We start from the raw sequence: 21,257 nt of genomic DNA on the forward strand, positions 1-21,257 counted from the left end.
CATAATACTAGGTTTTTCTGGTTAGTATGTAATATTTTTTCAAGATTATATCAAGATATAAGCAAGGAAATCCATTCCACTAAGATCTCCCAAATTTCTGCTTTGTTTTTTCTTCTCTACTTGTTGAACAGAAAGATTTTCCTTTCCTTCCTTCCTTTTCTCATTTCTACTTCCTTCCCTTTCCTTGCCTGAAAAGAGTCTTCCTTTGTCTAGCTGCAGAAAGGTCTTCTTTCTTGTTCTTTTGTTCACTTTACGCCTAGCAGAGGCTGGCAGGATGATTGGACCCCTCTCTCTGGCCAAGCCTCACCTCCCTGCTGTCGCCCTCTGGACAGCTCAGGAGAAGCACAAGTGGGTGGGGATTCCCTGAGGAAACCACTGCTTAGCATGCAAGGCTTTAGGGCAGGGGTAGGCAACCTCGGCTCTTTTGTGACTCGTGGATTTCAACTCCCAGAATTCCTGAGTCAGCGTCAGCTCTTTTGTGACTCGTGGACTTCAACTCCCAGAATTCCTGAGTCAGCGTCGGCTCTTTTGTGACTCGTGGACTTCAACTCCCAGAATTCCTGAGTCAGCGTCGGCTCTTTTGTGACTCGTGGACTTCAATTCCCAGAATTCCTGAGTCAGCTATGCTATGCTGACTGAGGAATTCTGGGAGTTGAAGTCCACGAGTCACAAAGAGCCGAGGTTGCCTATCCCTGCTTTAGGGCATTAATGACACAATCTGGCTGCCTGCTGTCAGGCCGCTCCTTGTCCTTGAATATTCCTGCCAACAGTCTCCATGGTCTACCATTCCTCTTGCAGACCATGGAAAATGAACTGGAAATTTTTAGTAAATTATCCGCTGTGGGTATGAGGCAATCTTTCCCAATCTACTTCCTTTCAAATAACTTGACCCCACATTACATAGAGTTCACAAGTGGTATGTGTCAAGGACAGTGTGTTCACTCTCATGTGGAGAATCAAAATGTATTTGTTTCTTGTCAAGCATGAACATTTCAAACCAGTTTAGACAGCAGAGTTTACTGTAGTTCTAAATTAGTTTGAATAAATGATTAATACAATATATGGTGGATAACATTCATAAACTAAGGCCATTTTGATTAAAAGAAAAGGAACTGTTGTTCTCTATAATGGGAAGCATCAGAGGAGGAGTTTGTTAGAATCCATACCACGATTTAGGATCTGTGGTTTGGATAATTTTCTCCTCCTTTTTCCCAGACATTATAATAGAGTAAATAATAGTTCTTAAAAGGGTTTTCTTAGTCAGTGGCTGATGTTATGGTAAACACAAGTTCCTATACACATGATGAAACAGAGTGATTTTAACTGTAGCTTGACAGCAGAGTAGGAGAAAAATAATATTTGTGCTTGAGAGCTTACTTTGAGTGCTTGAGTGAAATATAATTCTCTTAGATCTCCTAGGTAAAAGCCCAAGTAGGAAGAATGGGGAGTAGGGAGTAAATATGATAGTAATTCTACTCAAATCATTTGCCCAAGTTAGAATCTCCTGACATGCTAACTCATATTTTTGTCATGTGACAATCTCATTGGTGTGTGATAGAAGACATGCGGGATATGTATATGGACCAACGCTTTACCCTTGGCTATCATTATTGCATCTACTTGGCTGTCCGATAGTTTTGTCTAACATGCAATGAGGCTTTCCCATAATAGTCTTCCAGATGGCTTTTGTCAGAAATCATTGCTCAGATGTTACTGTTTACTGGCACACTTCATCTGTGAATGTTTGCATGATTATCCAAACAAGGCAGGAAAAAGAGCAAAAGAGGAGGGAGAGAATTATGCAATTCTTTTGGGTTGTTTGTGAATTTGAACAGATGTTAAATTAGTGAACTTGGTAAATCCAGCTTTAACTTTAATCAGGAAAGTCTTACAAACATTAGAATTTCAGCCTTGTATTTTGATAAATCATGGGTGGGCAACAAACTCATCATTGAAAAGCAATCTATGAACTAAGTCAGCAAGGAAGCATCATGTTTCTACTTATTTTTGTGAAATGGAAACAGTGCATTTTGTACATGCAATATGATCAGTGTTGATGTCAGTAAAACAAAACAAAACTCTTAAATAGTTATTCTAGAGCAGACATCAAAATAATTCCACCTCATTTTCTTTGGTACTAATATTTCTACTGGCCTCAATCTGGCACCATATCTTAACTGAGAATATGTTGCATGCTAAATCATAATAGTTTGTTGCTTTCTGCTATTGTGATTCTAGCCGTAGGCTTATACAGTGTATGAACCCAGCCAAATGTGGTTTCATCAGTAAATTATCATTATGCCAACCATGGCTTAGTCTCTCATACAAATGGAACTAATTTCTATTATAGAGATGTGTAAGTAACCTAGTAGGAAAGCAGCGTCCTGCTTAAACTTCCATTTGTTTTAAAATATAGCCAGAAAAGCCATTGTAGTGGCAGAGAAGGGAAAGCAAAACTTTTTCTTGAGCTTAGCTGGTCAGTCAGAAAACAGCTTGGCTTCAAATATAAGATTTTACTACTGAATGGTATCTAAAACAGATGACAACAAAAAGAAATATGTTTTATTGATTGTTAAATTAAGATGTTACCCACCAGAAATACAAAATAAGCTGGAAAACAATTACGTATTAGGTATAAACATACAAGTTTAACTTAAACCTTTTTTAAAAAAATGATATTTAAACACAAAGGAAATGAATGTTTTTTACCTTTTTAAAATCTGCAGTCCTATACATACTTGAGATGAGTGAGGCCCATTTTCAATGCATCTGCAAATCCTAGTGTAGAAAATGCTGCAAAGCTGTTATTATCACATTCATGAATGCTTCCTTTTAGCTTTTATTTTACTTGTATTAGTTAGGACAAGATTAACCCTGATCCCATAAGTCCTTAGTATAGCTGAATTCTGCATCATAGTAGAACATTCTTACTTTCCTAATATGCAGACTGTGACTTTTTTGGTGGGAAAAAAGCTTCTTGTGGAAAATGTGTTCCCCCCTAAATGTGTTTGGTATTATTATTTAGTCTTCTATGGTTTTCAAATTTAAAAAATGTGATTAAAATGATGTAACCTCATTGTAAATAATACAAGGCAATATAAATGGGCAGATAGTAATAACTACTATTTGGATAGTTCTTAGGAAAGAGGAGTAAAATGAGCAGAATTAGGCATTTGTTTTGTTTTGCTAAGATGTTTATGTGTGTGCAAGAGAAAGATTTATCCAATGTCAAATACAATGTCCAGGCACCAAGCAATATATTAAGAGCTGTCTTATTTTTAATTTCATACAGCTATTTCTATAATTGTTGGTTTTCCTTTTACATCTGATTTGCTTGCTGCTTCTCCTGTATGTTTTTCCAAGCTTAAATATATCTTACCTGAATGTATAACAGCTGCCACTGCAAATATGATGAGCTTGGCTTAGAAATCAATAGATTGGGCACCTGGGATATTCATTGTAACATTAACAGTCACCACTCCAAAAATTCTGATTTATATTTTTCTTTCTCCAGAGTTCAGGATCTTTTTTCCTCAGCTTACAGGTGTGCTGACCCTGGCTTTCTTTATCCATAATTGTGTAATTACGCTACTTAAGAATAACAGGAACCAAGAAAAAAATGTAAGTGACTACAGGAGAAAACATGCTTATGTGCAAAAAATGACTCTTCCTGAAAATGCTTTTTGTAATGGTTATTATGTGCTCAGATATTGCCTGTGCTGGGGTCATGTAAATTTCAGTACCTTAAGTCAATGTTTGCTCGCCTTAGCTTGCAGCTAGTTTTCTCTGAATGCTTCATTAAACAATCAAATATTATCAGGGCCAGCTCTTTTCATGTCAGAATGATGTTCTTACTGTACAGACTTTTTGAAGCACATCATGTCATGCCCTGCTCAAAATAAGATTCTAAATAAATCAAGTAAGGAAGTCATTGATGGTTTTCAGTTTGAGAAAGTTTAAAGAACAAATTTCTAAACTTCCGAGGCTGTTCCATTCCCTGTTCATACACATAATTTTCAACTGGCAAAGATGTAGGATAATAATGAATCTTCCCTACAGCGGATGTTCTGCCAAAATGATTCCATTAGCTCTGCATAAAATCATTTAGGCTTTGTCACTTCAGCCAGTGTCAATCTTCACGACTGACTTTTGGAAAAGCATTGAGCAGCAAGGCAGAACATTGATACTTATCTCAAGTTTGCCATTCAGCATCTGGATGACCTTCCAAATATTTGGAGAAATGTTTTACAGCTGGTTCTCAAACTTAAATGGTCATGAATGACGCATGAAGTCTGGTTCATTAACATGAGGACCAGAGCACTGATTTTTGTATATTTATACTAAAGGCTCTAATGAGTCAAGAAAGAAGAAAATGAAAGATAACATGATAAAAAATTATTACTTTTTTAAAGAATGTTGGAAAAAGGTAAAGTGCATTTTTGCCCTTTTGACCATTTATTTGGCTGCGTTTTTTATTCATCAGAACACAAATACTTGGTTTGGTTTGGGGGTATTGTTGAATAGCAACATAAAACCTTTGAATCTAATAATGTGAAACTTGGCACTTCAGATGAGGCAATTATTCCTGAAAATAATTTTAAATTCTGCCAAGAAATCAAAAGGATATTTACAATTCTCTTTAAAGAGCAGGAGGATTGAAATGGGAAATGCATGTTTTTGTTTTTATGAAATTACCACAAGTACAGCTCACTTCCAAAGTATTTTTAATTGAAAGTAGGCTGAGTTTATTATTTTCTATCTCAAAAAAAAGCAGTTGCAATTACATGATTTCTAGTTATAACTTCCAGTTATATTCTTCCTTATCTTGACCTGGCACTATGGATTAAAGCTGTATGATGGAAGTAGCTTAAAAAGAAACATAGTAAGAAATACAGGTAGTCCTTGACTTCAACCCATTCCGTGTTTGAAGTTACAACAGCCATGGAAAAAAGTGACTTATGACTGTTTTTCATACTTACAATCATTGCAGCATCCTGCAATGGTTACATGATCACAATTTGGGTGCTTGGCAAGTGGCCTTAAAGGGGTTGCTCCATTCCACAGGAACTTGTACCAACTTCAAGCATGGAGATGGTAGTGTCATGATTTCAGTGTGCTTTGCTGCCTTGAGATCTTGATAGTTGCCATCTTTGGAGGTAATATGAATTCTGCTTTGTATCAGAGAACTCTACAGGTGAAATGCAAATGCATTATGTGGCAAGACTGATCCCACCCATACAAATTTACTAGGGTATGGATGAAGTAGAAACTTAATATTTTTGAATGACCAAATAGTAGTTCCTAGAAATTGCAGGAAGTGTTGGTGATATGTCCAATTAAAGGTAAAAGGTAAAGGTTCCCCCGCACATGCGTGCTAGTCGTTTCCGACTCTAGGGGCCGGTGCTCATCTCCGTTTCAAAGCCGAAGAGCCAGCGCTTGTCCGAGGACGTCTCCGTGGTCATGTGGCCGGCATGACTAGACACCAAAGGCGCACGGAACGCTGTTACCTTCCCACCGTAGCGGTCCCTATTTTTCTACTTGCATTTTTACGTGCTTTCGAACTGCTAGGTTGGCAGAAGCTGGGACGAGTAACAGGTGCTCACTCTGCTACGCGGCACTCGGGATTTGACCCGCCAAACTGCCGACCTTCTGATCGACAAGCTCAGCGTCCTAACCCACTGAGCCACCGCGTCCCTATATGTCCAATTACTCAGTTTAAAAGGACAAATCCTTTTTCGCGTAGACACACCATGTATTAGCTACCTTTGTTCCTGCAATAGATAAAACAAGCATCAAAGTTTGTTCACTCCATCTCTCTTCATATAACAGAAGGATCACATGAAGCTCTGCCTGATTCCGTCACAAAGATATGCAACATTTAAACAATCTGAAAGAAGGTGCTTTCCAAATTGAGCCACTTGGGAGACCTACCTACTTTAACCTTCTGCTTTTGGAGCAAAACAAAACAAAAACTATCACTGTAAATGATGACTGGAAAGCCCCCAGGAGTCCTAACCTTTTTGCAAAATGATCACAAAAACTTTATTCTCCCAGATTTTCAATCTTATTTTAATTGTTCATAGTAACCACATTGAGAAGCGGTTATTTGATGTTTCTACTCTGTGGCACTATGCTTTCCATATTTAACATAAGAGCTGAGCGTGATGGTTTTTGTAGCATAAAACTGAAGCTAAACTCTTTCAGTATAGCAACACAATAATAGCATACTCTAACTCTTTTGTATTGAAGAGATGCTTATTTTAGAAGGTTCTTATCTTTCTGTTCTTATAAGTAGAGGAAGAGAAAAAACAGTGTTACTTTCAGGGTAAATATGGAATCCAAACCCAACCTTTTTACACAGCCTAATGCTTTAGACCAGGGGTGTCATACTCAATTTCATTGAGGGCCGCATCAGCATTGCAGTTGCCCTCAGGGGGCCGGGTGGATATGGCCAGGGTGGGCGTGACCTACTGCATGGGCGTGGCTAGAGTGCAAATGGCCTACTGGGTGGGCGTGGCCAGCTCTACATCGTTTGCATCAAGGGTGCCTATGGGGGCCTGGGCAGAAGTGGGAGAGATCTGAGGGTCTCTGGCAGAAGGAGGCTCTCTGGGCCAGGGCCAAGGCAGTGGGGGCCATTCCCTCACTGTTTTCAGGATCACTTCGCGGGCCGGATCCGGCCCCCAGGCCTTGTGTTTGACATGTATGCTTTAGACTATAGCCTAGCCCACAGGTCTGCAACCCGCGGCTCTGGAGCCGCATGTGGCTCTTTCAGACGTCTCCTGTGGCTCCCAGTTCTGTGCCATGTGCAGTCCAAAAAAAAAGTGGGACTAAAAAAGTTCAACCAATCAATTCAAATATGCAGGGTAGGTTCATATCTTGCCTTGGCTCCACTCTTCAGTCAAACCCTGTTCTGCACATGCGTGCATGTATGCGCATGCGCACACATTTTTTGCGGCTCCCGCTTTTTCCTTTCGTGAGGGAACCGGTTCCGAGTGGCTGTTTCACTGTTTCAGGTTGCTGACCCCTGGCCTAGCCTAATGTTTGCAGATCTCACTAGCATTGTAGTGTTTCCAGAACTAGTATATTAATACTCAAATGTCTGCAGTAAAACAAGTTAAAAGTTCAGAGATTGAGATCATTGTTTGTGCTGTGAGCAAGCATTGACTAGATATAAAATCTGTTATATTCTCCATTTTAAAATTCATATCATCTCCATCCTGCTTGAGTAAAACAGCTGCTGAACAGACAGCAACAGACTGGGGAGGGGAAGCTGTTCTGCCAAAGAAGAAGAGAGTTCCATAAGCTGTTGGTTTTCATTTGGGTTTGAAGATCCCATTGCAAAGAGTTAAAGGAATTATATCTATCTGAAGATAAATTAAGGTCAAAATTACTCACTGAAATTGCGTTTGTTGTATAATTGTTCATTTTCTGTTGCTTCAGGGGCTTGGACAAAATCTGGGTTGCAGAGGGTATATACTGTCTCTTCTTTTTTCTCTCTCATTCTTGAGTCCTGATTTCTGGTTGTAGTCCTGCAGATAGATAACCTCTCAGGCGATATAGTTATGAGAGTACTTCAATAAATATTAAATAAAAATTAAATATAAAAAAACAAGAAAATAAAAACAATGTTGCAGAATAGAAAATGTGAGTTAATGTTTTTCTGCATATTACAGGTGTCTATGGTTCTATTGTATAGAATGTTATATAGTTCTATGATTCTGTGAAAACGTGGGAATCTAGATAAATGTTCAGACAGTGCTGGGGTATCCAAGTGAAGATCCCCACGTGAGAAGAATGAGGTCACCCAGAAGTATTCATGCCAGAGTCAAAAAGGTCAAGATGATGTTAATAGGGACATAGATTTGATCCCATGATGTGGCTGTCATTTTGACTTTTTAAAATATCACCCCAGAATCTTAAATATACTGAACCATATTTTGTTAACCATGGTTCACTGAATAAAATGCACCCTTGGTTGCATTTGCATAACTTATTGATCCAAAAACAAACACGGCCTCCGTTATCATCTAGTCTAGCCAAGGAGATCTCTTGCCAAGGGTTTAATTTTTTCAGCTCAGGTTCATGCCCCCATTAAATAAAAATTAAATATTTGAAAAAGGTAGACAGTTCAGCTATGCCACATTTTTCCACTTAAGTCATTGCGACACAAGACTTTCAAAGGTATTTCCAGGTGAGCATCTCTTCCTCCCCCAGCTTGTCATGTGCCTTCTCTCTCCTTTCCTCCCCCAATGTGCTGTTTCTTGGGTTTCTGCTTAGGCAAAGACTCAATGCTCAGCTGCTAGTGGAAGCAAAAGCATCTGGTGCCTGCTTTTATTCAGCACAGGCATACGGCAACCCTAAGGAGCAGGAGTCAACTTGCTAAGTAAATCTCAACTACTGTTACTGAAATGGGCCAGTCACTACTGAGAATACAAGGCACAAATCAGTAACCCACTAGTAAAGAACTGAATAGGCTACAATCTGGTCCAAGATGTTGTATAAGTGCCTGTTAGAAGAGAGAATCCAAAAAGAGAAAAAGGAGTAGAAAGGGAAAGAGGATGCAATGAGCTGTCAGGGAAGACATAATCTTGCAAAGATTTGGAGGGATTGTTTCTTACAATCCCTATAATAAAGCAGCCCAATGAAAAGGAAATGGGTGAACCACAACTTTTTCTTTGAAATGGAGGAAGTCATAACATTTGCTTCAAATGATGAGCAACAGTCCTGAAATAAAACTCAAAAGACTGATTTAGAAAGTGATCCAATTTCTGAAAAGGAGATTTTGCTGGCAAAAAAGGATAAATAAAAATGAACTTGCTTATTATTCAGTTTCAAGGAATTTACAAAAAAACATGGTTTCCTCACTGTTCCTTTTATTTGTACAATAAAATTGTAAGGATAGGCTAGCTAGTTGAAAATTAGTGACAGAAACATCAACAGGGTGAAAAAAACAAAATGGCAGCTGCAACTGGGTGGCTACAGCTCTGGCCCCTTTTACCCTGTTGCCATCTTGATTTTTTTTTTTACAAACCCTACTCATCCTTCCATCACTTGCCCCTGATTCACCCTCTTGTAAGCCATGAAATCTGGAAAAAATTTCTTTCATTCATCAAGGCAACAGAGCCTTTATCCAGTTCTGTAATTTACCCACATTGTACATTAATGTGCAGAAAAGTAAGAGGCTCTGCTAGACTTGAAGCATTTTCTCCCCAACTAAATACTATAAAAAGCATTCCATAAAAGAAGACACTTGTACAATTTCCATATGTCATTTGATATCCATATTTTTTGAAGAGGAAAAGTTTAGTTTTTAACATGGGGCCTGGCCGAAATTGATTCATTTTGAGAACGTCATGGCTTAATAAGCTTTGATTTCCAAATTTATAACTTTTCTTCATGCCCCTAAATGTATGCTAAATTGTTTTGTTTTGTTAACTGCTTTAACCCACAGCTCCAAAATCACTATTGTATCTACTTAATAATTAAAAATAATCATTTAAGAATCATTGTTCCATGATTTAACTGTTCCAGGATTTGTCCTGTAACTAATTTTCCATACAATAATTGAAACAAGCTGATTTTATTTGTTTGCTTTTTCTTGTGTTTTAACTGCAGGTCAGAGATCTTTCAATTGCCTACTTTTTAGTCGGTTTAACATATCTCTATGTTGGGGTGCTAATCTTTGCCTCTTTTCCATCTCCACCATTGAGCAAGGAGTGTATAGAACAGGTACAGCAATCTTTAATATGGGGATTTTTTTTTAATTTGCTAAGAATTGATTATATGTAATGATTGCTCTCTTTTCTTCCATCTTCATCTGCATTTAATGTAATGTTATTATCAGGTCTCACTTTCATTTGATGCATCAGGCCAGAATTTTGAACAATGTAATACTTAAATAATACCAGATTTTTGTAATTAAAGCTATATTGGTACCATTAAATATTAGCCACCAGTTGCATCAATCATTTCAGTGCTGATATTAATAGTTGATTACTTTTTCAAATTAAGAAATTTGGTTCAGATAAATGTGTCTTGGTTTAATTAGCTGGCTTAGTGAGCTTTTAATTCATCTCCTTTGAGCTAAAGAAGCTAAAACTAAATGAAGACGTTTCTAATTAAGCATAGTTTCCTTTTTTTGTCTGAACTGGAAAAATATGTTTATCAGTTCTGCTACAGCTACAATCCTTAGGCTATTATATGAAGTTCCAAACTGATAGTTTCCTGATTCAAATGAAATGTGAAATAAGGGCTAATTAGGGATTTCCTGGATTATTCTCACCTTGAACAAACAGTTCATATGCCAACCAAATATTTATTTGTCATATTGTTTACACAGCTGAGATGACGTCCAGATTGGCTCAGTGTCTAATTAAAGTATGGTACAATTTTCCAAATGTAAACAGTGGTTATATGGAAGTATGCTGGTATACACTGGATTGGTGCATAAATGAAAATTAACTGTACAGCTGGAAAAGAAAACAGATCATTAAGCAAAAATTGTTTTTCTATTAATGTTAGAATCCCTTCTCCAATGTAGCTGAGCATCTCAAAATATTTTTTTATACATCTGAAGAAATGCATTTGTCTAGGAAACTATGTCAAAATAAATTTGTTTAAGGAAAAACAGAACACATAAATTTAGAACTGCATCTGTGTGCATGTGTTTGTATTGAGAATATAAAATACTTAAAACTTTGTCCCACTTAAGATTCAAAATTTAATTTGCAATAAAACTGCAGTTTTTAAAATTCTGGAACCAAGCCATTGGTTTCATTTGTGCTTCAGGAACAAAATTCTGTAACTTCATACATAATTGTTTCCATGATTAAAAAAACAAATTCGTAGAGGAAGCAGTTGTAGAATTCTCCAAATCTTATATATTCCGATTATGATCATGACAATGTTGATGTGTTGTATATTCTTTATATAGAAACATCTTTATGTTTATTGCTTTAGAATCCTTGATATACATAGACTATAGAGGCAGAAGGAAATAATAGCCCCTTTTCACTTACATCACGAACTTTTCTTTTGGTTAGAATTTTTTAGATAATTTCCCCAGTAATGACGTCATGTCATTTCTTGCAAGAATATTCCTGCTGTTCCAGATGGTGACTGTGTACCCACTGCTTGGCTATTTGGCACGAGTTCAGTTTTTAGGACATGTCTTTGGAAATGTTTATCCAAGGTAAATCACTCCTTTTTGACATACCTTAATTCTATTCCTTGTTTTCACATCCATGTCGTAGAAATATTCTGTCACTACTCATTTGCCAGTGTTAGAGCAAACTTTTTATTATGATTAGTGATGGCTTTTCATTCATGCCTCATGTCAATTTCAAAGTGGGGGAGTGTTTTCAGTTTGATTTTTTTTGGCTTAAAATGATATGTAAACAGGGCCATTGATATTCCATATGTAATTTTAGAGCAATTAACCAAAATTTGGCATCTTGATTTTGTGTGATACATTGATTGCAACTGTAGCTTGGTGTAATGTGCAAGTGGGATTCATGATTACTTAATGGTTTCTTGGCTTTTTGTGTGTTTGTGTGTTGTCTACAAAGTACATATTCTAGTAAGAACAGCTAAAAAATAAGACAAAACCAACAAAAATTGGCCAAATTAACAGTGAGTCCTTTTCCTTTAAATTTGAAGGAGAATTCTTGCTTACTAATTCAGAATTCATCTTTGTCATAAGTGTCTGAGGTGAATTTTATGTGCCTTTTTTCAGAGAGCTTTCTGACAGATAAGGAAGGTTACATGAACAATTGAAGAACCCTAGTAAGATCCACATTTTATGTACTTTTTATTACTTACTACATTTTTTAGATTGCCAGACACCCAACAATTCTAGTCTTTTCACACTTAAAAACACAGAAAACAATAAAATAATAAAACAAAAAAACAAAAAATGGTGCAAACCAGACAAACTCAGAGCAAAGTCCATTATCCAGAACAGAGCCTCACTCACCCTCACCAAAGGTCTTCAGTGCTCTGGTGGGGCCATCCAGATTTCGGGGGCAGGCCCTATGGCAGAGAAGGTGAGTTTTAAGGATCCCAATAGGTGACTTTGTTTAATACAAGGAACCCAAACAGTATAGCCTGTAGGGCTTTTTAGGTAACAACCAGCATCAAACCCAGAAGCAAATGGTCAACCAGTGCAGCTTATGAAGCAGAAGCATTACATAAGCAAAGTGAGGCACACCCATCACTCACATTAGTGGACCAAATGGTTCTGGATGGAAGTGGTTCATTTGGTTCTGCATATCCTTAAAGGGCAGGCCCAGGTAGAAAGCATTGCAGTAGACAAGCTGCAAGGTGTGAGGGATTACCTGAATATTTTCTTTTAAGATTCCAAATATACAGATATGGTTACTTGCTATTTTTATGGTGGCTGCCATTGTACACTAAAAAAGGGACTTTAGACCCAGATTTTATCTCTCAGAGTTGAGATAAAAATGCAGACTTGCTCCCACTATTTGGTAATAACTTTAATACCCCTAATAGTTCAATCCAAATAGTTGACAATGGAAATAATTTATTTTCTGGTTGGTAACAATTTCCTGGAAACTTAGTGTGTTTAGAAACACATTAATCCCAAGTTATTATGCTAAGTGGAGATCTGTCAGTTTTCCAGAAGTTTCAGCTACATCTAACGCCAGCTGTAAGAATCTACTTCCTGATCTGGAGGCTAAAGAAGTGTATTTATAGTCATGTTCTGGCACCCATGCTGGCTTTGTGTGCTCTTCAGCAGCATCTCAATTTTAGAGATATGTTTTTTCAAAGAGCTGATTGGGTATTGTGATAAAGCACCAAGCTAAAAACCAAGAGACCATTGTTTCAGTTCTGCCTTCGCTACAGATCCAACTAGGTAACTTTGAGCTAGTCACACTCTCTAAACTATAGGTAGAAGGCCATGGCAATTGGCTTCTGAAGTCTTGTGAAGAACACTGCACAGACTTCTTAACAGTAACTCAAAAAAAGAAAAAGTGTTTCTGAAGTGTTTCAATAAATTTAGGGTATCCATATACATACACACTCCATAAAAAATAGTGGCAATAATTTTTTTTTATAAATTTATGTAGCACCCCAAATCTTTTTCTTGAGGTAATTTTACTGCTTTTGTCTTGTGGTAGGACTGGCTTTGTTCAGTATCAAACAATAAATGTGTGAAGTAAACCACTGTGATGATGGTTTTGCTTGGGCAGGAGATTTACCATTTTGAATTAAAGATGTCAGGAATAAAATAGTATAATCTTGCAAGTCTGAAAACACTTTCCTCCTCTCTTGCCTTTAATTTCCAGAGAATTAGGGACGGTCCCGTCTGAGATGCTTTCTCCACCCTCATCGAGTATCTTTTATCAGACTGCTATCTAGGCTGCAGCTCTTCCTTCTTTCTCCCAACGTTATTCTCATAGCCTTGCAGACATGCAGCAACACTGCTTGGTGATCGGCATTTTTTCAAACAACATGCCCCACTCTATGGACCACAGGTGGCGATTGAAATCCAATATATCAGGGTGGGAAAGGCTTTTAAAAATAGCTGTAAAAGTTGGTAGTGATTTCTCTAGAACAGAAAGTCTATTTTTTGCCTTGATTTTCAGGATCATTTTTAAATATATTAAATAACAATATGCAGATTTTTTTTTAAAAAAAACTTGTTTAAAATGTCTTTTGTGCAATAGTGAACACAATTTCAGAGGAAGTCTCTGTGCTACTCTAAAGAACAAGGGCACTGACTTCTATTAAATATTAGCATCGTTTCTCTTTAATGTATTAATGTGAATTGCTTGAGCAAATCACCATTGGAACTGCTAAATACTATTTAGAAGCCATAGTATATAGTCGTTGGTTAACAACCACTCATTCAGCAACCAGTCAAAGTTATGACAGTGATGAACAAGTGGCACTTACAACCAGTCCTCAAAGTTCTTGCCATCCCAGAATCCTGAGGGTCACATGATTGCAGTTTGAGCACTTGGCAACTGGCTTCTATTGCCATGGTTACAGTGCCCTGTAGTCATGTGATTGCTATTATCAATCTTCCCTTGCAACACTGACAAGCAAAATCAATTGGGAAGCCAACAGAGGAGGTTGTAAATTACTTGGGTACATTTTCACCCCCGGCCACAGCCATCCCAAGCCTCACTATCCTTGTGTTGTGCTGCAGTGGACCTTTGAGCACCTTCACCTGCCCCATAGCAACCACTTACCTGCCTAACAGCCTGCTTGCAAGACACCTATGTCTTGTAATTTCCTGCTGGCATCCCCCCTAACTGGTTGTTGGAAGCCATCAGGTAGCCTCACTTAACAATGACAAATGGGAACTACAGAGATTGCTGTCACTAAGCAATATGTGTGATGTCATGCTTTATGACCACAATGCTTAACAATGATACTTCTGGTTCCAGTTACCATCATTAATCAAGGATGATCTATATGCATTGGGCTCAGAGTCAGATTAGCATAAGAGATTTTTATTTGTATCCAAGGAGAGCCCATGTACTTTTCCCGTAGTCTAGTCTAGTGTAGACCTGGGGTCCCCAACTCCCGGTCCTTGGACCAGTACTGGGCATGCCAGCAACTGGATCCCACAAACAAGCAGAGCCCCATCCGCAGGATGCAGGCAGCACACAAAACTATGCACTCTCTGGTCCACAGAAAAACCTCTCTCCAAGGAACCGGTCCCTGGTGCCCAAAAGGTTGGGGACCTCTGGTCTAGACTGAATTAGACTTGAATCAAGAAAAATGTATCTTAGTCAATACATCATGTTTAAACAAACCATTAATGGAGGACAGGGCAGGGTTAGGAAATTCAGTTTCTTATAGATTACAACTGTTTAATAAATTATTAAATTCTTGAAAAAAGGTTAGAGAGAACATCATGGAAGGAAAGACTGTTCAGGTGTTTTATTTTTATAGAATGATTCATACATCATACTAAACCGTATTTAATAATTACATTATAGTGAATAAACACATTTATGTTTGTACAAATTACTAAGCAAAAGCCAAACCACATTTATGCTACAGTATATTTCTTATAACATCAAGAAGTGACTAATATAACAAAATATCATTTTTCATATTTATTGGACATCTTAGTGGATGTTTTTATACTGGTCATTTAATATATTTGACCAACTCTTTTATATGTCTTGGGCTTGCCCTATGCATGTCCTATTTTGGTTCCATATTCATATTACTATTAACAAAAATGCAGTGATTAATGGGGTATTAAAAAACCTGGAATATTCTGTTTTATGATGAACTCTGGACTCACCAAACTGATAAGATAATTTTGCACTGTTGGGAAGAAATCACCAGCCCAGGTTTAAAAAATCCTGAATTGAAGAAATAAGGTAATTATGAGATTTTAAATTGAATTTATTGATGTAATGGATGGAATCACTGTTATGATTCCATATGGTCAAGCTTAATTTGTTTAAAGGCCAAGTACCCTTATATATTTTATTGTAATATTTATGTGGTGTGTGTCTGTGTTTGTGTGTATGAATGTGTGTGTGTGTGTGTGTGTGTGTGAATATGTGTATGTATCTGTGTGTGTGTGTGTGTATGCTACTTTTAGCAGGGGTGAATGGTGATGGTGCCTTTTTTCACTTTAATTTTTAATATAGGTTGTTTTCTATTTTTAGTTTTTCTTTTTTATGATTTTTGTATAATAGCAATATGGATAAATATATTTTAAAATAGTAAGTCATAATGTTCAAGTTGTTTTTTGTGTCTGGTTTGTTTCTTTGTTTAAAATAGCAAGATGTTCTAAGTGTAAGAAGTTTCTGAATCAGTATTTAAATAGGCTGGTATATTTGTATTAACAGGCCTTGTTCAGAATGTGAAAAATCCTACAAGTTTAATTTTCTATTTAGAAAATTTAAGAAGGTGGGGTAGGATACAAAACCCTTTCTGTTTACACTATCGCTAAAAAATTAGTTTGATGGAAACTGTTCCTAGCTATGAGTCCCTGCAAACCTAAATATTTATTTAATCTATCAAAATGCTTTAAAATTTGCTTGTGCATACATTTATAATGACATGATTTCTACTCCTCTAAAGATTCTTCTTCTTATATTCATTAGTTTGGTTGAGAGGTTCCGGTCATTCCTGGATCCAAAATTTTGTTTTTCACGTGGGGAGTGTCTTTTAGAGTATTTTATTATACTTAATAGAGTACACGGATTGTATTTTAGACTATTCATGTGCATCTGTGTGAAAAAGAGTGTGTGTGTGAGAGAGAGATTACACTTTTATGCAGTGCTTTTTTTGTAAGAAAAAAGGTGCCAGAACTCACATCTTGTTAATCTTTTATTTACCTTTTGTACGTAGTCAGTCACTGTACACACATCCACACACATCAGTTGTGTAACAAAACATAACGGTCATCGCCCGCAGTGACCACTCAGCGCGAGACCAAATGACCAATCACAAGCCGAGCAGTGCCCCAAGCCGATCAGCTGGATGAAGTATGCATGCATTGGACTTGACACACAAGCAGCCCGTGTGCACTATTTTAATGATTTTGCAGTCGATTTGCTACACTCAACAGGGTGATTCATGTCCATGTGGACCAAACATCAAATTTTCAAAAGTTTCTTTTAAAACTCGGAAAATCTGCCAAAAAAAGGTGCCGGAACTCTGTTCCAGGGAGTTCTACGACAAAAAAAGCACTGCTTTTATGAACCAATATAAAAGAAAGGTACCTTCTAGCTCTATTCTAAAACTGAATTTTAAATAGCTATATTCTATTCAAAATACCACCTTAGGATTTGGCTGTTGGAAGAATCACTATATGTCAAGCTCGTTTCCTCTAAAAGTAATTGGCTTTAGTGGATGAGCCACAGAAATGGAAAGATTTTAATTAGCTTATTGAAACTAATAAAGGGAGTTCGTCTTACGTAGAGTTACACAGCTTGGTTTTTCTTTTTTCTTACAGTTTTTTCCATGTGCTGGTTTCGAACATTATCATTGTAGGAATTGGAGTTGCGGTGGCCAGGTTCTATCCAAATATAGGGGGAATCATAAGGTACTCTTGAAATATGAATTGATTGTTATGCTGAAATTGATGCAGGACTATGCTAAACGTTCATATAAAATTTAAACAATATAGTGGGTGATTCTCATATCTGGTATATGCATGCAGTAAACTAAGTGGTAAAATTGTGAAATAAGCCTCAGAATTTCACTTTTTTACACATTTTCCCTGTCACGGAACAATTAACATTCCGACCAGAGGAGGATGGACCGTGGTTCGTTTGCATGGTGAATATCAAAGAAAGGAAATCCAAGGCATATTCTATGTAAAACTTTTAATGAGAAAACAAAAGACCTAAACTGACTACATTCTCTCATCAGGCAGAAGAGAAAAGTAAAAAGTAACTCTGAGAAACTTTTTTAAGGCATGCGCACAAAACAGTCTGAAACCATAACATAGCTGGACATAGCTGGATTCACTATGGTTACATGATAAGATAATAACACAGGTGCAGAGCAGAAAGAGATGTACAATTAGAAATGAGTGAAGCTGGCAAAACTAAAAAAACACGCAGTGACATTCCCTACATGGAACAATTCAGCGTAGTGTACATTCTGGCCTTTTCGTAGTCACTAGTATTTGTTTTTTTGCACCAAAAAATATCCGGATTCAATTTTTTTCACATTCAACTATCACTAGGATTTTCTTAGAAAAATCTGAGTTACCCAAATGAATCCACAGATGGGACAATTGACCTCTATCCTCTCCAAACAACATTTTATAATTCTTATATAATGCTGATGTATATATAGATCAGGGTAGACATCTGGATAGCTCCAGGCTATGGGCGGAGAATCAGAAGTCAAAGCTAGTGACTCCCATAATCAAACAAGCAAAAGGGAAAAATAAACTTTACTAAAAATAAATGGGAAAGAAAGAAAATATTGGTGATGTCACATACCTCTGACTCATTGACAGGTATGACAAATGTTGCCCAATTCCGTTCTATAAGGCATCAAGAGTGAGCTGGCAATTTATTTCAAACCTCTCTGAAAGAGTTTCCACTACTCCAAGACAGGAATCCTAAATTAGCAGCTGTATCCTAGCTGGAGTACTCCTAGCACTCCAGAATCCTAAATTAGAAGCTGTATCAGTAGCCGTGTTTCTAGGGAAGCAGAAAATTGTAATTCAGCAAGATCTGGAGTGCCACAGCTTACCTGTCCCTATCTGACCTCATTCACTTCTTGTCACTCACAAAATATTTGTATTTAGTATTGTTCCTACTTTTTTTCTGGAAGCAAAAAATCCCCAAACCTGCAAATAAAATAAATGAAGCCCCAGCTCCCAGTCAAGTAGCTATGAATATAAAAAATGACTGTATGACCCTTCAAATCAGCTTTTTTGCCATGATTTGCTTTTCCCTTGTAATAATTACAAGCACTATTACTAAAATTCCACATTTTAAAACTGCCTTTTAGATCTGTGCCACATGTGAATGTTTAACATTTTTGTCCTAACAAAGGTCTTACTGATATTTTAAAAAACAGAACTTAGAAGCCTTTATCATAAATACCTTCCCCGTTCCCTTTTGTTCTCTTAAGTTCCTCATTCTTTTCCCTTTAGATTTTATTTATTTGTTTTTATCCCACCTTCATTATTGTTATAAATGACTTAAAATGGCAAACATACCCAATACTCCTTCCTCATCATATTTTTCTCCCAATTTCAATTTCACCTGAACTTTCTCCACATGAAAAATCTTGGATCCTGTTTCTTTTTAAGTACCTTTTGGACATCCAACCACATACTCCCACCCATTTGTTCTATTGCAAGCAACAGAAACAAAGGACAAATGAATTTAAACAAGCAAGCCTTGGCTAAGCAATTTTGTGCAGTCATCCGAATGCACAAAGGAACGTTTGTGATTGGTTCCTTTTCTCTCTTCAAAAGGAGTACTCTGCCATAAACCCATCTGGTGTTCTTTATAAAAATATGAAGGACCATTTTTTTTAAAAAAAATAGGAAGAGATTTTCTCTAGCGCTTCATATCAGATGCAAGCTGCAGTCTCACAGCCTCTGATATCCAACTTTTGTGATCGCTCCCCTTACCCACTCAAGAAGTATTACCGTAAAAGAATGATTGTGAAGTGGTTTGAACACTACATAAATGCTGTTGATTAATGCAGCACACTATGGTGTTGGAGAAAACGACTGCAGTGGGAGTCCTAGTGAGCAGCATTTAATTGTTATTGAATTAAATGATGAATCATTTTCTACAATTAAATGTGATAATTGTTGCATCAGATGTCCTCTGGGTGCCTAAAACTTGCATATATCTAGCAGCTTTGTAGACTTTGTTCCCTTCCCTTGGCCATGTCATAACAGCTTTTTGTAAAACACAAGAACAGTGCTCCCGTTTTGTCTTATAGTAGCACAATTTTCCTGACCCTGAATATAATCTTTACTAGTATATGTAGAAACTCTACTGACTCAAGCAAAATTTGTATAGCTCTATTAACAATTTATGTTTAATAACTTTTATTAAATAATCAAATGTAGGAATGTGAGGGATGGGAAAAGGAATCTGGCCAAAAGGAACAGAAGTAAATATAAAGTGTTATAGTAATATCATTTGTTGTCTTTTCTTGTGTGGTGATTGTGCTTTCCATCATGCAGTAAAATTTTTAACATAATAAAGCACATTAAAATAATTGCTCCAGTCTGGCCATGTACTAAGGCTTAGTTTGCTTAACATTAGGAAAGATTTGTCTCAATGGCTAGTGTGTCATTTTTTTAAATAGTAAATATAAATCAATTAACAATCCAACCAACCAACCTCATTATGGCTGTCTTCAATGCTTATTCATAGTTAGTTTAACTATGGACACTGAGTTAACCCAATTTTCTGGGCTTGCTCAGCATACTAAATCACACTACCTGGGACTGCGGTTTTTGGGTAAAATGTTGTTGGCTAGATTGTTTGTTATACATGGGGCCTGTCACTGAATAGACATGTAGAGATTGTGGTCTGAAAAAATAAATGTATAACCATTTGTTGTTTTCTTCCAGATATTCTGGAGCAACCTGTGGCCTCGCCTTTGTTTTTGTATACCCATCCATCATCTATATTATCTCCTTGCATCGGGAGAATCAGTTGACATGGTTTGCACTACTCAGCCATTTTTTTATAATTCTTCTAGGAATGGCAAATCTGATGGCACAATTTTTAATTTGAAAAACAATCTTAAGTCAGAGTTCTTTCTTTGCAAGAGGTGCAAGAGTACCAAAAAGTTACCTTGAACAGTATTATAAAAATTGTATCCTGCAATATTTTAGAAGTTATACAGCAGTAGATCTGTAGACTGCCATCTTTCAATCTTAGCTTGTTCCAGAGAAAACTTGTTATTTAAAAAAATAACGAACAAACTTTTAAAAAATGGAGGCTGCATCTTGGAACATGAAGCACCAAAGCAAACGAAAGGAACTGAGTGAATTTATGCTCAACTTCAAGTAGAAATGGAAATTATTTGGGAATTATTAAGTTCTTTTTATAAATTAAAATTTCTTTTTTCTATGTGAAATTTTTTTGCCTTATTTGACAAATAAACAAGGGATTTTATTGACCTAGAAAACTATATATTGCTACTATTAAGAAAAGTGTTTTGAATTGTTTTACTGTTAAAATGCAGTGCATGTTAAATCATGAAATACTGTTAACATTAAACTATGTTTTGTGATATCCCTGATTGTCTACAATATCTGGACTGAAAGGCAGGTTTTTCTTATATGTCTTGGCACAAAGAGAAATAATATTTTTTCCACTTTCTTTGGACTTGGCATGGAAGGTCTAGAATTAATATGAAATATATCTATTTGCCACAGCAGTTTAAAATGTCCCATTTTAAATCTCAAAAGTCATGAATAATTGTACAGTGAGCTCAAAATGTTTTCTTGCATTACTGTACTAACCCTTCCCTCAAAGTGCAAAGTGTGGTTATGAAACCTTTTATATATTTTCTGGTTTGATTCAAATTACTGTTTTGACTCTCATCTGGGCTGAAGAAACCTATGCTTACCTTATGCTGATTCTGGAAGTGTGTTACCTCTCTCTCAGCATCATGGCTATTACGTAAATCCCATACTTTGAGAATGGGTAGCTTTTTACATTCGAAAGACCCCCATCTGCACTGAATCAATACCTTGTGTATATACATGCACTCAGTGCATCCCCTGCCTTCCAGACCTCTGAGGGTTGCAACTTCTC

The 21,257-nt window shown here is 36.8% G+C and overlaps 1 protein-coding gene across 2 annotated transcripts in view; it reads left to right on the forward strand.

Moving 5' to 3' along the window:
- Nucleotides 1–20,722, forward strand: part of SLC38A9 (solute carrier family 38 member 9) — a 46,317-nt gene extending 25,595 nt beyond the window's left edge. For both annotated transcript variants that reach the window (XM_083356293.1, XM_083356294.1), the window contains exons 11-15: nucleotides 3,515–3,621; nucleotides 9,616–9,729; nucleotides 11,043–11,191; nucleotides 16,955–17,044; nucleotides 20,063–20,722. In XM_083356293.1, the coding sequence (XP_083212419.1) occupies nucleotides 3,515–3,621; nucleotides 9,616–9,729; nucleotides 11,043–11,191; nucleotides 16,955–17,044; nucleotides 20,063–20,228 (626 nt within the window). In that variant the 3' untranslated portion in view covers nucleotides 20,229–20,722. The remainder of the gene's footprint in view (nucleotides 1–3,514; nucleotides 3,622–9,615; nucleotides 9,730–11,042; nucleotides 11,192–16,954; nucleotides 17,045–20,062) is intronic.
- Nucleotides 20,723–21,257: the final 535 nt, after the last annotated feature.

The sequence above is a fragment of the Vipera ursinii genome (assembly GCF_947247035.1).
Source record: "Vipera ursinii genome assembly, chromosome: 2".
Lineage (NCBI taxonomy): Eukaryota > Metazoa > Chordata > Lepidosauria > Squamata > Viperidae > Vipera > Vipera ursinii.